General features: G+C 46.4%; 1 protein-coding gene across 1 annotated transcript in view; it reads right to left on the reverse strand.

Annotated features, from left to right (window-relative positions):
• Window positions 1-12,746, reverse strand: part of BRIX1 (biogenesis of ribosomes BRX1) — a 75,052-nt gene extending 62,306 nt beyond the window's left edge. Inside the window, exon 1 of the mRNA XM_078674928.1 lies at window positions 12,573-12,746. Coding sequence (XP_078531054.1) covers window positions 12,573-12,713 — 141 coding nt within the window. The 5' untranslated portion in view covers window positions 12,714-12,746. The remainder of the gene's footprint in view (window positions 1-12,572) is intronic.
• Between the last annotated feature and the right edge of the window lie 322 nt (window positions 12,747-13,068).

Genomic DNA, 13,068 nt, shown 5'->3' on the forward strand with positions numbered 1-13,068 from the left:
CAGTTGTGTAAGTCAAAACAGGGGACAACGGAGAAGGAAACAAGCGCATCCCGAAAACGAAAAAAACAAGGAGGGTCCATCAAATGCCTCCTTCCAGCAAGGAGAACGAGGCAACAATGACGAAAACCGCACACACAAAAAAAAGAAAAAAGGGGCGGGAACAGCTACTGAATCCCTCCCCTCCAGTACTCCGTGACCGGCCTCGTGGTTGCCATAGCATCGCTTCTGGAAATCAGTTTGCGACACCAGAACTCAGGTCACAGAGTCCTGAAAAGGAGGGATCACAGACGGACAAATCACCCAAACAGGGGCATTGTCCAATGGCAGGCCTCCGTTCTGCGAGGCCGGCTAATGGCAGAAGGGGCGTGGTTCCATGCCCCTTCTTGTTTACAAGAACTCTCGCCTGCAGCAGCGCATGTGCTGCAACGCAGGTTTCGACCTAAAAAGTAGTACACAAGGGTGACGGCTTGAAAAGACATGCACTCTCTGAGAGTGCTTACACAAAAATAAACAATCATTGGCAAATTCAGTACGACTTACCAGCGCAGCTGCTGTGCAGCATGGCTAAAAGTTGGCGCTTGAAATAATATTGATTGTTCGATTATTATTATATATATATTTTTTTAATATCCCAGCAGTAGCTTAAGTAAGGGTGCAAGACCTTATGTGGCTAATAGAGGTCCCTTTACAACTCCACAGGGACATCTAGTAAAAGCCTGTGGTACTGCACCCTTTTCTTGCTTTTGTAGAGTTTATTATTTATGTTACTGATTTGATATTTTTTAACAAATTAAACCTGATTTGATATTTTTTAACAAAATAAACCTAACAAACATTATCATTTGCAAAGAAACTGCTCAAAATGTCAGTAATGCAAGACATTTTGCATTGGAAATGCTTCTTTACTGTCACTACCTGGAACAAGTAAAGCCGGGAACATGGGAAATTAGGGGAAAACCTATCACACTGGTTAGTCGTAAGTTTCAGTTTGTTCAGACTTGCCTAGCACTTGATTACTACCTGCGGCATTAAGGAAATCTAGAATAAAAATCAGATTTTTTAAGAAGCCACTGCACATGTGCTCAGGACAAACATCACTGTATATATTTTATTCTGTCCAGGTCAAGTACATTGTTTTAAGTTTGATTCAGCTCGCCTGGGATACATTTCTAATTTTTTTCCAGAGTACTAAAACTACAATTTAATCTTTCCCGTTTAACATTACCCCCATGAACACCAACTGTATGTTGTGCACAGAGGGAAACAGACACTCGTACAAGTCCCTGCAGGGTGGCAGATTTCACAATGCCCGGCAAGGAATGAACAATTCACATAGCCCCACAAAGCTTAACCATTCACACGCCACGTGCACATGCAAAGAGCAATGCTCCTTAGAAGTGATAAACACAAGATTCATAAGCTGGTACTAAGAAACAGGTATTTGAGAGTGACAAGGACAGTCAACCAATGGAAAACAACAGGCTTCAAGTCAAAATTCATGGTAAGACATTACGCCTTGCTGTCTAGCAGCCTCAACCTAAAAACTAATTAACAGATTTGGAGTAATACAAGAAAAGCAGACTGTGGGTAAAGTTCTACTTTCATGCCACGTTTGGTGAAAATCCAGTCACTGGTTCTTAATGTAGGTGCAAGCAAAAATTCCAATGGGCACTATAATGGAAAAACATCTTTATTTACGCTCACTCTTACATTTTTAGGTCTCGGCTAGCATAGGCTGCGCTTGCGCAGTCTCGCTGGCGAGATTTTATGTTTTCCAGTAGTGGGGCTTGAACCCACCCCTCTTCTCCATTGGCTGGGCTCCTAAATGCTGGCCAGCCATTGGAGAAGAGGTTTGTCTGTCAATTCAAGCCCCGTCTTTTTTGGATTCGGGGGGAGGGAGGTGTTTTTTAGGTTCTTTCTCCCCGTGACGTCCTCATTCCAAAACACGCCCCCCCATCAACGCTGCCTACACGCCCAAGTCGGCTCTCTGATTGGTTGACAACTACCAAATAAACACTACCATTGGTGTTCCTTATTAACCCCTTCCATGCTGCAGCGATTTTCCCTGTGTGCTGCAAAATCGCGAGTGGATGGGTTTATGACGGCCCCCAGCCGTCATCAGCACACGAGCACCGTAGTGCATGACGGATGGGGGCCATCATCAGCATGCAAGGGGTTAACCAATCAGAGGGCCGACTGGCGCGTGCAGGCAGCGTTAGCAGACAACAGGCGATAGCAGCACTTCTCAGAAGCATGTTTGTACTGGCAGGGAGGGAGGGAGGGGGGCAGGAGAGCGTTTCTGCGCATCTCTGCATGGTTGTTACTAGCAGGTGCCCACCCAGCTTATCTCGTTATGGATACGGGCGCCACCCCGCTCCTTTAATTATTTAATTTTCGCTGGTGCCTACCCCGCGGCTTTTACCCATGTTTTAAATATTTATTTGCACGGGTGCCCACCCCGCTGTTTATTATCGCTCACGAGGGAGCCTATCCCTCGTTTTTGGCCCCGAAGAGAACACCCCCGCAACGTAATCAGCGCCGGGCTGGGATTGGACCCAGCGCCGCGCTGCGATTGGAGGAGCCAAGGAAAACAGGAAGCGGACAGGAGCCCACCCCGCGCTCCTGTGACCGGGAGGAGGCTCGCCCCACGAGCACATGGGCGGCATTTGCACCCGAGGCCCCCGAGAGCAAGGGAGAGCCCCGTGGTGCCCAGTGTGAGGAGTAAGAGCGAGACAAGGAGAAACAGCGGCCCGCCTCCCGTAGGGGCTCCCATGTGAGGAAGGGGAGCCCTGCCAAGGCAAGACCGTCCGGAGCCTCGAGGGCTTCATCGAGAAGTAGCCCGGGGTGCAGTCCAACAGCCGCCCGGAGCATCCGGCGGGGCTGAGGCGGTCCACACTTCCAAGAGAACTCCGCTTTACCATGCAGTTGGAGGGCCCGGCCTGTGGCGGTGATCACTGTGCCACCAGCACTTCCCAACCACAGCGCTCCTGCGGCACGGCGCACTCCGGCTTCACGGCCTCCGGTACTCCAGATACCCTTCCTTCTCTCGCGGCCATGCTGCCTCGGTTTGGGCCAGCGGGCCAGGCTCCCCCCCCCCCCCTCCGAGCCCCATGAAGAGCCTGTGCTGCAGGATCCACGCCATGGCGGAGGCCCGGAGCCCCCGCTAGGCCCCCCCCCCGGCGGAGCTGAGGCAGTCCTGTCCCCCCCTGGGTGCGCCCCAGCCTCCGCCCCCCCCCCCAGGTGAGCAGGAAGGGGGGGGGGGGAGGAAGCAGCGCATCCCTGGGCCGCCCCCTGCCCCCAGCGTCCCTTTAACTGCCCCCTCTGTGCCCTGCACCCCGCCGGTGCCTGCCCGCATCTACCCCAGTGTCAGCTCCCTCCACTCTCTGTCTCATCTGCTCCCCAAAGTTCCCTCTAACTGCCCCCTCACTTGCATCCGTAGCTGCCCCAACCCTACGGTCTGCCCCCGACCCCGCCAGTGCCTGCCCTCATCTACCCCAGTAAGTGTCAGCTCTCTCCACTCTGTGCTCCATCCCTCTCTGCCCATCTGCTCTCCAAAGTACCCTCTAACTGCCCCTTCTCTTGCATCTGAACCTGCCCCAACCACCTCTCTGTCCTGGACCCCGCTTGTGCCTGCCCGCATCTACCCCAGTGTCAGCACCCACCACTGTTTGCCCCGTCTGCGCCCCAAAGTTCACTAACTGCCCCTTCTCGCATCCATACCTGCCCCAACCCCCAGCCTGCCCTGGACCCCGCTGGAGCCTGCCCTCATATACCCAGAGTGCCAGCTCCCACCACTCTCTGCCCAGTCTCTTCCTTAAGTTCCCCCTAACTGCCCCTTCGCTTCTATCCATACCTGCTCCAACCACCGCTCTGCCCAGGACCCCACCAGTACCTGCCCTCATCTACCCCAACGAGTGTCAGTTCTCTCCACTCTGTGCTCCATCACTTTCTGCCCCATCTGTGCCCCTTCTCTTGCATCGTACCTGTCCCAACCCTACTGTCTGCCCTTGTCTCGCCAGTGCCTACCCTAATGTACCCCAGTGTCAGTCTCTCCACTCTCTGCCCCATTTGTTCCAACTGCCCCTTCTCTTGCATCTGCCCCAGCCCGCCCCTGACCTCGCCAATGCCAACCCTCATCCGCTCCATTAAGCGCCATTTCTTTACACTCTGTCCCCACTGCCCCATATCTGTTCCTCTAACTGCCCTTCTCTTGCCTCCCCATCTGCCCTCACACGCACCATCAATCTGACATATTTACGCCCCTATCCTGCTTCCCTCCGACTCTCAAATACTTCCTTTATCTGCCCCTTTTCTGATCCTTTCTCGTCCCTCCAATGGTTTCTTAGTCTCTGACATACTTGCTCCTGCCTAACTTACTCTCCAGCTGCCCCAGCTCCCTTCCCTAATCCTCCCTGCTGCATCTCAGCACCTCATCACCCTGATCACGACTTAAAAAATTTAAAAAACATGACCCACCCCTCTTCAATCTATCTTTCGAGTTTTTATTGTTCATTCTTACTTTTTCCCCCTTCGATTTCTTTTTTTCTGTCCGCACCCATGGTTCCTGTCCTTGTTGCTCTTCATCCTTATCTCGCTCAATTTTTACTTTCTCACTCTTATTCTTCACTGTTCATCCCCTCATATCTTCTGTGTAACCCATCTCATTTGTTTTCTCTTCACTTTCTCTCTTCTCCGTCATTTCATCTCTTGTCCTTCCACTTTTACAGTTTTTTGGTGTGCCCTTTTCTTCCTTCTCCCAAGTTCCCTTCTTTATTGTCGTCTGCATTTAAACCATTCTTTTTCTTCTCTCCATTTCCTTCCATCTTTGTTATTTTCCTTTCCTCTTTAATCAATTCAGTTGTCTTTTCCACCATTATCCGGTCTTTCCATTTTTCCTTCCTTCTCCCCTTCCTTCCTCTCCATATCCCTTTGCACCTGCCTCAGCTCCATTGTTTCCTTTTAAAATATTTATTTTCTCCCTTCTTTTTCTTTCACTTTCTCGTTCACTACTTCCTATCTCTTTCTTTCTTCCAGTCACCTTCTCTCCCTGTAGTCTCCCCTCAGCTCTTTCCTTCCATCTATTTTCTACCTTCTTTCATTCTTTCTCCTTTTCTGCTTTCCTCTGCTGTAAACTCCGACATCTTTTATATGTCTGCCCCATCTATTCCTCAAAGTTCCCTCTAACTGCCCCTGTATCTGCCCCATGGATTCAGACACGCCAGCCGTTCTCCTCATTAAGTTTGAGTAACTCTTGAACTTCTGAAGATGCTGTATTGTAAACATTGGTGCTGCCCCGGGTGCATTGTGGGTAAATAAATCTTGAGGGACCCCACCTCATGTATTTCGAAGATGTTTCCTGTCTGAGATCTGCCATGCTTCTGGGGTTCACTGGACGCAGAGACGCCTGGGGAAACTCTGGACAGTTTCCTTCTGTTTTTAGGACTTTTATCCATCTGTGTTTTGACAGCGCAGTTGTCAAGTGGCCTTTTGTTAACAATATACATACAGGTGGCTTCAGGTCCACCCCTTTCAGTGATTGGCTTTCTTACAAACAATCTTTTTCAGTTATTGGCTTGAGATTTACCCAATCAGCTTCAGCGGTACAGACCTCTCACCTAATAGTTGGCTATTTGAGTATATCCTTCCGCCTCTCCTTGAACGCTTACATTGAACTGCAGGTGGGACTACTTTACAACTCTTGCACCTGCTGATTCCCCCCGGTGTATCTCGCTCCAATGTGCTAACATTCCATGCCTTAGTACATTAAACACGTGCCTTGGCTTTGCCAAGGATTGTTTTCCATAATTATATCCGCACTTGGCACGCCCTGGTCCTGAAGTCACTTATTAGCACACGCGGACACTGCTCTGAAAGCTGGGTGTAGCACGGCAGGTAAGGATGGGGTGAAAAGAACAATTGAGAGGTGTGAACTTGCAAAGGGCCCGGTATGGGTGTGTGGCTCTGTGTGGGTGGCTCTGTGTGGGTGGCTCTGTGTGTGGGTGCAAATGCAATAGGTCTCGCATTTGCGAGAGATTACGCTATTGGCATTGTAAATGACAATGCCATTCATTTATATGTTTTAAAAACAAAAAAAAATAATGTCATGAGCAATGCCAATAGCTCTACCAATAGCTCTAACTTTAACAAAGACGTGACCATTGCATTGTAAATGCTTGTTTTTCCCATGCATGGAACTGAATGAAATTGGCATGCAGAATTTAGTCGATTAAGCTAAGCGAGTGCCAAATTCAGTGCTGCTCTGTCAATGGATGCCAAAGTTATAAGTAAATAAAAAAAGGCTTCTCAATGGATAGTGCGATTTAACTCTAAGTATACGGTGGCAAGTGCCTATGCATATCCAATCTATTTGAATGTGCTTGCACGACAAGAATTTTACTTCCAAAATGGATGAGGTGATTTGATGAAGCACTCCTTTGTATTAAATTTTTACTGGATCGCTACAATGTAAGATCCAGTGCTGGATCAGATATACCTACTTCAAATTCAGTGAACTGAAAGTGTTTGTTGAGTTATATTATTGTACGATAGTGATTGGGATGGCATCATGAGCTGCTCGTATATGCTTATATGGCATGAGACACAAAATTCCAATATAGTGCCCAGTCATGAAATTTATGCTGGAATACATGAGATTCAAGATCGAGTGATAATACGAATAGAAAGAATTCACATTAATTAATAGTTGTTAAACATGAAGTGAAGTCTTTGGGCTATTAAAGCTTTTCACTAATGCACAGCCACTAAAGATAGCTCCCATAAGAAACACATTCACTATAAATAACAAAATGGTGCAGGTTCACCAAAGCACTAAATCGAGGTGAGGCTACAGCCTGCATCTGTGAGCTACCTTTCATGTGGTGTTACACTTTTAAACAAGCATTTACAATGCAACGGTTTGGCCTTTGCAAAAGTTTAAGCTATTGGCATTGTAAATGACAAACTTTTTATTTATGTGTTGGTTTTGAAAACCGATAAATACAAGCATTGGCATAGCCAATAGGTCTCGCCTTTGGGACCTTATAAGTGTTTAGCCATGCAACCGTTAATGTTGTTGCAGTAAGGATATTGTGCTGCATAACTAAATACTTATAAGGTCCCAAAGGCGAGACCTATTGGCTATGCCATTGCTTGTTTATTAGACTTCTGTCTTGGGGTTACCTGGTTAATTCTACAGGCTTCAGTTGTGTTTCCTACCCAGTGACTGCACTGTAGCATAACATAAGACATGTGGAAACTAGTGTGTACTTAAGTCTAAATTAGCGGATGTTAGGCAATGGCACGTTGGAAAGGAAATGCACTTTATATTCAGTAGTAGATACATTTTTTGTGACCTCCTATCACAAGGCGTTTGACTGTACAATGTTTGAACGATTTCAAATGTGTTGTTTTTAGTGACGGAATTTATTTATGTGTACATTTAAGCCTGTTGCTTCCGGATACTGTAGATGTGCCTTTGAAAAAAATTACTAACCATAAAAGTGGAGTTAGGCGAGAATAGTAATTAGATCATCGACTCTACTACAGGGGAACAGAAATAAGTCAGTGTCTCTCTGATCTCCTCTACTTTGGAGCTGGGGAACCAGGTTCGAGCCTCGTCATCAGCTCAGCATCTTGTGATTCTGGGCATGTCACTTAATCTCCCTGCGCCTACCAAAAATTGAATGTGTCCTGGTGTAATTTAACTGCTCTTGTAAAGGGCTCCAAAACCTTCGGGTCGAGTTTGCGCTGTATAAATGTGCACACACAAAAAAACAGAAAAGAAAGAATCCCAAGTAAGCGCAGTGAACTGAACAGAAATATTTTGAGTGCTCTGTAAATCGCTCTCTCATTGGCAACTAAGGAAGTCTTTCGGACTCAAACTCATCAGCTTTGAATGATTTTGGGGGAACAGGCCAGAGGCGCAACTACTTATCAGGTGATTACTTGTCATCTATGGCCTGCTTGCTGGGGGGATACACTCGCCTGAATAAATGCAAACCTTTCAATAGATTTACGGTCTTAGCCAATATGACTCCCTCCTCCTTTGTACTCTTTTTAAGGTGCCTATGTGATGTCGTTTCCACAGCAAACTGAAAGTAGTAAACACATTTCATTGATTGCTAAAACCTACGTTTTCTAAATGTGCACTAAATGCACCGGTATTCTCTAGGCAGCAGGATAGATCACTGCATTAAGAGTTTGCTGTTTAGAGTAACAATCACATTTGTATATAGCATCTTGTACCACCCGCTGCCACCTCTAAGTGCACTAAACAGTAGATGCTACTATTGCCGATTGCATTGGTACTCCGTTTACTGAGCTCAGTCGACTAGATGGCTGTGTGGGCCTGGCCGGCATTTGAACCTGCAGGTAGCCCATCGCGTGTGTCAGCTCAGTGAGCCATGCACCTGCTCATCTGCATCGGTGTGCTACCAGCAGCTCACTGGTTGGAAGCCCGGCGCGCCCGACGACGCTTCTTTTTCCTTGAGAAGTCGGTAAATTGACGAACAGCGAGGAGAGCCGCAGTAGCACTTTTTATTTACTCTGTGGTAGCAAGCACTATATAAATGGGGAGTTATTAAGATGCTTTAGTTGAGACCGCACTATTCTTATTATTTGGAAGGCGTGTGTAGCTTTGGAGTTTACGTGTTTCTCGCCTACAAACTTTTCATCAGTGGTAGGACCTTTCCATTTGGCGACGAGGCAATTCTGACGCGGAGGGGGGAGCTTTAAAAATAAGTGTCCCTACAAAACCAATATGCAGCAGCATTCATTTACAATACCCCAAAGACCGTGGTCGCTCTAGGAATGGAGCCGAAGCTCTTTCCAGCACTTGGAACAATAGGAAATGAATTCAGCGAAAGGCAGAGGACAAACAGAGCATCGAAATGGCCGCCGGGGAGCAAGGTGGACGGACAGCCACACAAATCACCAGCAGGCCTTAATGAGTATTGTTTTATTTATTTATTTAAGTTTTATAGAGCGCGTAGTCACCCAGTGGGTATCCCAGCGCTATTGGGTGTGAGCAACGGGGTTCTGTCAGGCTTGACACCGCGTCCCAAGTAGCTTAAAGCCCGCAGCTCTGGGAAGATGGAGGCCTTACCAACTCTCCAACATCAGGGATTTTAGTTGTCATCCTGGCATACTAAGCAAGCGCAAACTAAATTTATGAGTTACCGAATCTGGTGATAATGAAAAGCAGAATCGCTTTAATTCCCGGCCGCAGTCCCCGAGGTGGAGGTGCGTTTATTGTTGCAGGAGTAGAATGTTGGCGGGATGAACAAATGGCCTGCGGACTGTCCACGAAACTCGAAGCCGCCTACTCCCGCACGGCTTCCTTACCACCACTCCGTGCCCGCTCCAGAGTCGCTACTGATGAACTGCCATCTTGTTAAAAAAAGTTTGACTCTAATAAATTGATGGTGCGTCGTCTTTAAGTGCATTGGTCTACAAAGTGATGCAGCTTGTACCATCATTCCAGCAGACAAATGTAGGGAGGCTAGTTTAAGCCCGACATGACTCCAGTTGAGTATCTTAAAACCCTGTTCTTGCTATGTATAGACAATTAAATGGCCTTCAACATAAGAAGGTGCTTAAGGGATCAAAGATGGATAAATACACAGTGACGTTTGCCGAAATGTGATGTGGAGTTCTTGATAGCGTTGGAAGTGCATAGATTTCTAACTCCATGTTAAACAAGCATTGGCCGCACGGCTTTACTTTTTCGGCCGTGAAATGAAATTTTAAAACAAGTCAGGTCCCGGGCAGGCAGCCAATCACAGCGCGGCCCGGGAATGACGTCACGGGGGTGTCCCGGGCAGGCATCCAATCACAGCGCGGCGCAGGACAAAGGGGCGGGACTTAAAAACACCGAGAAACGCCCCCGAATCGCGTTTTCACAAGAAAGCGTGATTGACAGCCTCTGTCTCCCAATGGCTAGCCTCCATTTATGGAGCTAGCCAATGGGAGACAGAGGCGGAACCAAAGCCAAATGTAGGAACATGAGATTTCGCCGTGGGCGGAGCAACTGCTATGCAGTTGCAACGCCAGGCGAAATCTAAAAATGTGGTTAATCACAACATTAACTTGACAGGCAGCAGGTTTATATATGTTACCTAACTGTTCATGTTATATGTATTTTAAGATTACTGCCCCAGTAGGGCGGAGTACAATTAATTTCAGAATGAGCATTTAATAGTTGTATCTGTACGCCTGGTGTGTTCTTATTCGCCGTACCTGGGAGCAGTGAATGGTCGTCAGGTGGGCGATTAGGTTATAGGGATGCCGACAGAGTGAGGCTTGATGGTGCGGGCTACTTGCATCAGTCTGCCTGGGGAAGTCGCAGACGCTGTTCCAGCCAGCCAAAGAGCCAGGTAATATTTGGTGAGGCTGAAAATAAGTTGGTGCGTGATAATTTCAGTGGTGGCAACCGGTTCCGAAATTAATTTGGAGGGTCTGGTAGCTTAGTCACGCACCTAACGACCATTCACTGCTCCCAGGTACGGCGAATAAGAGCACACCAGGCATACAGATACCACTATGACATATGACCGATTCTCAGTCACTATCGCCATCCATACGCAATTCTTGTGCCCGTGCACATCAGACGAAAGACACCATCTGACAACCACCCGCTGACCTAAGCCGCCTGCCCTCCTCTCACACCCAACACTCAGCCTCGTGGTTAAGAATAGAACCATCCAACACAGCCCCCAAAAACACATATTAAATGAGAATTTCATATCGCTCACCCCTTTGTCCTGAAGATGATCTTAACTAATTAAAGATCGAAACGTCGTCGACAACCCCCCCTGCAACAGGAACCCCTTTTCCTTGTACATATTTAGTTGGAGTTCCTTTTTCTGTTGTACCTGTGATGTTATATTATTTAGAGCACATTCACTTTGTCACAAAAACACACCTTATCACTTATGTGAGCACCTGATGAATCCCTGACTGTTATCAATTGTAAAATAAATTGTATATGTCTCCCTACACCCTTGCTCCCTCCATGATTAAATGCTCATTCTGAAATTAATTGTACTCCGCCCCACTGGGGCGGAAACGCCGGACCTTGTAAGGCCAACCCTGAACCACTGTTTTTTATAAACCTATTACAGCCCCAGGTTCGCTTATTGGGGTACCCTTGTTTTCCTATACTATTATATGTATTTTAAGAGCATGAAGCTGAACAAATATTGACAGTCTCCACTACAGCTAATTGTGCACCTACCTAAATGCAAGCTTAGACAATTGTAATTCAAATTATATGAGAACTATAGTAAGGTACGTACAGAGAAATTAGACCGTGTCTTGCTAAATGTTCGTGCTAGCGATCTAGATCATTGTTAGATAGGATACAGAATTTGAGGGGAAATATAGTTTATGTACTTATTTATATGTTGGGATAAATCTGAACTCTGATTATCACATTGATATTTATATTATCTTGTGTGCAGCAAATTATCCAGTGGTAACATTCTACTCAATTGAGATATGCCACTCATGTGAGACTTCAGCCTGACATACATATTCCTTAGTGGTACACATTTATGCAATGCCAACTATACACATTTTTGTTTTGCCTACGTTTGGAATTCTGGTATACATAGTGTGTAAGTAAGAGATTTTGATTATATATGTTGTTGGCCAACATATGAACGAATAAAATCATTTAAAGGCATTATATGTAACATTTGTGTACAAAATGTGGTGTTCAACTTGAAGTAATTTTACAGGCTCATCTGTGACAGGCTGCATGGACTGCGCAAGTCAGTCATATCACTCTTGCATCAAAAAGAGCAAGATATTTGGGGAAAGGGCGGTTTCTGTATGCTATGTTAACATTGACACTTGAAAGTTCTCATTACAAGACATAAAACTCTGGAACACCCAGCCGCCCAGTGAATATTTATACCACTTTAAGAAGTTTGGCCTTCACAAATACATCTTGTAACAATCTGCAGCACCAATCCCCTTGTTAAAAAACAAAACGGACTACAAGAGCAACTAGGGAGAACAAATAATGAACTAACTCCAGTCCTACAATGCTGTATCTACATTACCAATAAGTCCATAGTCTTCTCATAACCAGGGTGCAAACAGGGACCTCCTCATACACTCGTAACCCACGAAGAAGCTTTTTGGGAACTAATGAAAGCCAGTTTAGAATATCTGGTAACCTTGAACACTTCCACCTTACATGCTTCGCCCACCTACACGAATATCACCAATCCAAATGTTACAGTTAACGGAGCAATTAACATTGCCAGTTCATCAAATCATGCCAACACTAGCTTACAAAATCTAGTGGGGGCCCTAACGAACTCAAACTGCCTTCAAATGAGTCACCGACAGCTGCACATATTGGGCAAATCAAGGAGAGAACGTTAGGCTGGACGTATCCCTCATTTTACAGAACTGATAAGCCAGATAGCTCGGCAAGCGGAGAACTAGCTGCTGCCTTCAGACATATGTACATGGCATAGATGCACTAGTAGAGTGGGGATAATATCATGGAACAAGAACAGCATCTAGCAGACTGAGGTGATTAGCCAAACACAGTCTCGTACCATGGAAACCGGGGGAGGAACGCAATGCTCTTCACCCTGCCCGGGAACGGCCGCTGCCTGCTGCTCATCGTTGACCCGAGGTTTTTTCTTGTTTTTCTTAGCTTCAGCTGCGGAGCCACGTTTTCGCTTGTAAGCAGACATCTTGAGCGACCCGGAAGTTATCACCAAACGGACTTCAACAGATACACGAACGAAGAATAGAAATAAAAGAAGTCTTTTATTGCGATGTCTCTTTATTTGCAATACGAGGCGGCCATGTTGAACATGCTTCAGAAGAGGAAAATAATAAACAAAACTATACTATATTCTACTAAACTATATTCAGAATCTCCATTTTTTTAACTGTAGCAAAACGTTCTGATACACAAAACAACGCTGCAGATTTGTGATTCTAGAGCATGTTGAAATGTTCTCGTCTGTGGGCCAAGTTTACATTTGACCTCCCAGAGCCCGCCACACCCACCAACTCAGGGCAAGAAACAAACCTGGTGAAGCT

Source organism: Lissotriton helveticus, chromosome 2_1 (genome assembly GCF_964261635.1).
Source record: "Lissotriton helveticus chromosome 2_1, aLisHel1.1, whole genome shotgun sequence".
Classification (NCBI taxonomy): Eukaryota; Metazoa; Chordata; class Amphibia; order Caudata; family Salamandridae; genus Lissotriton; species Lissotriton helveticus.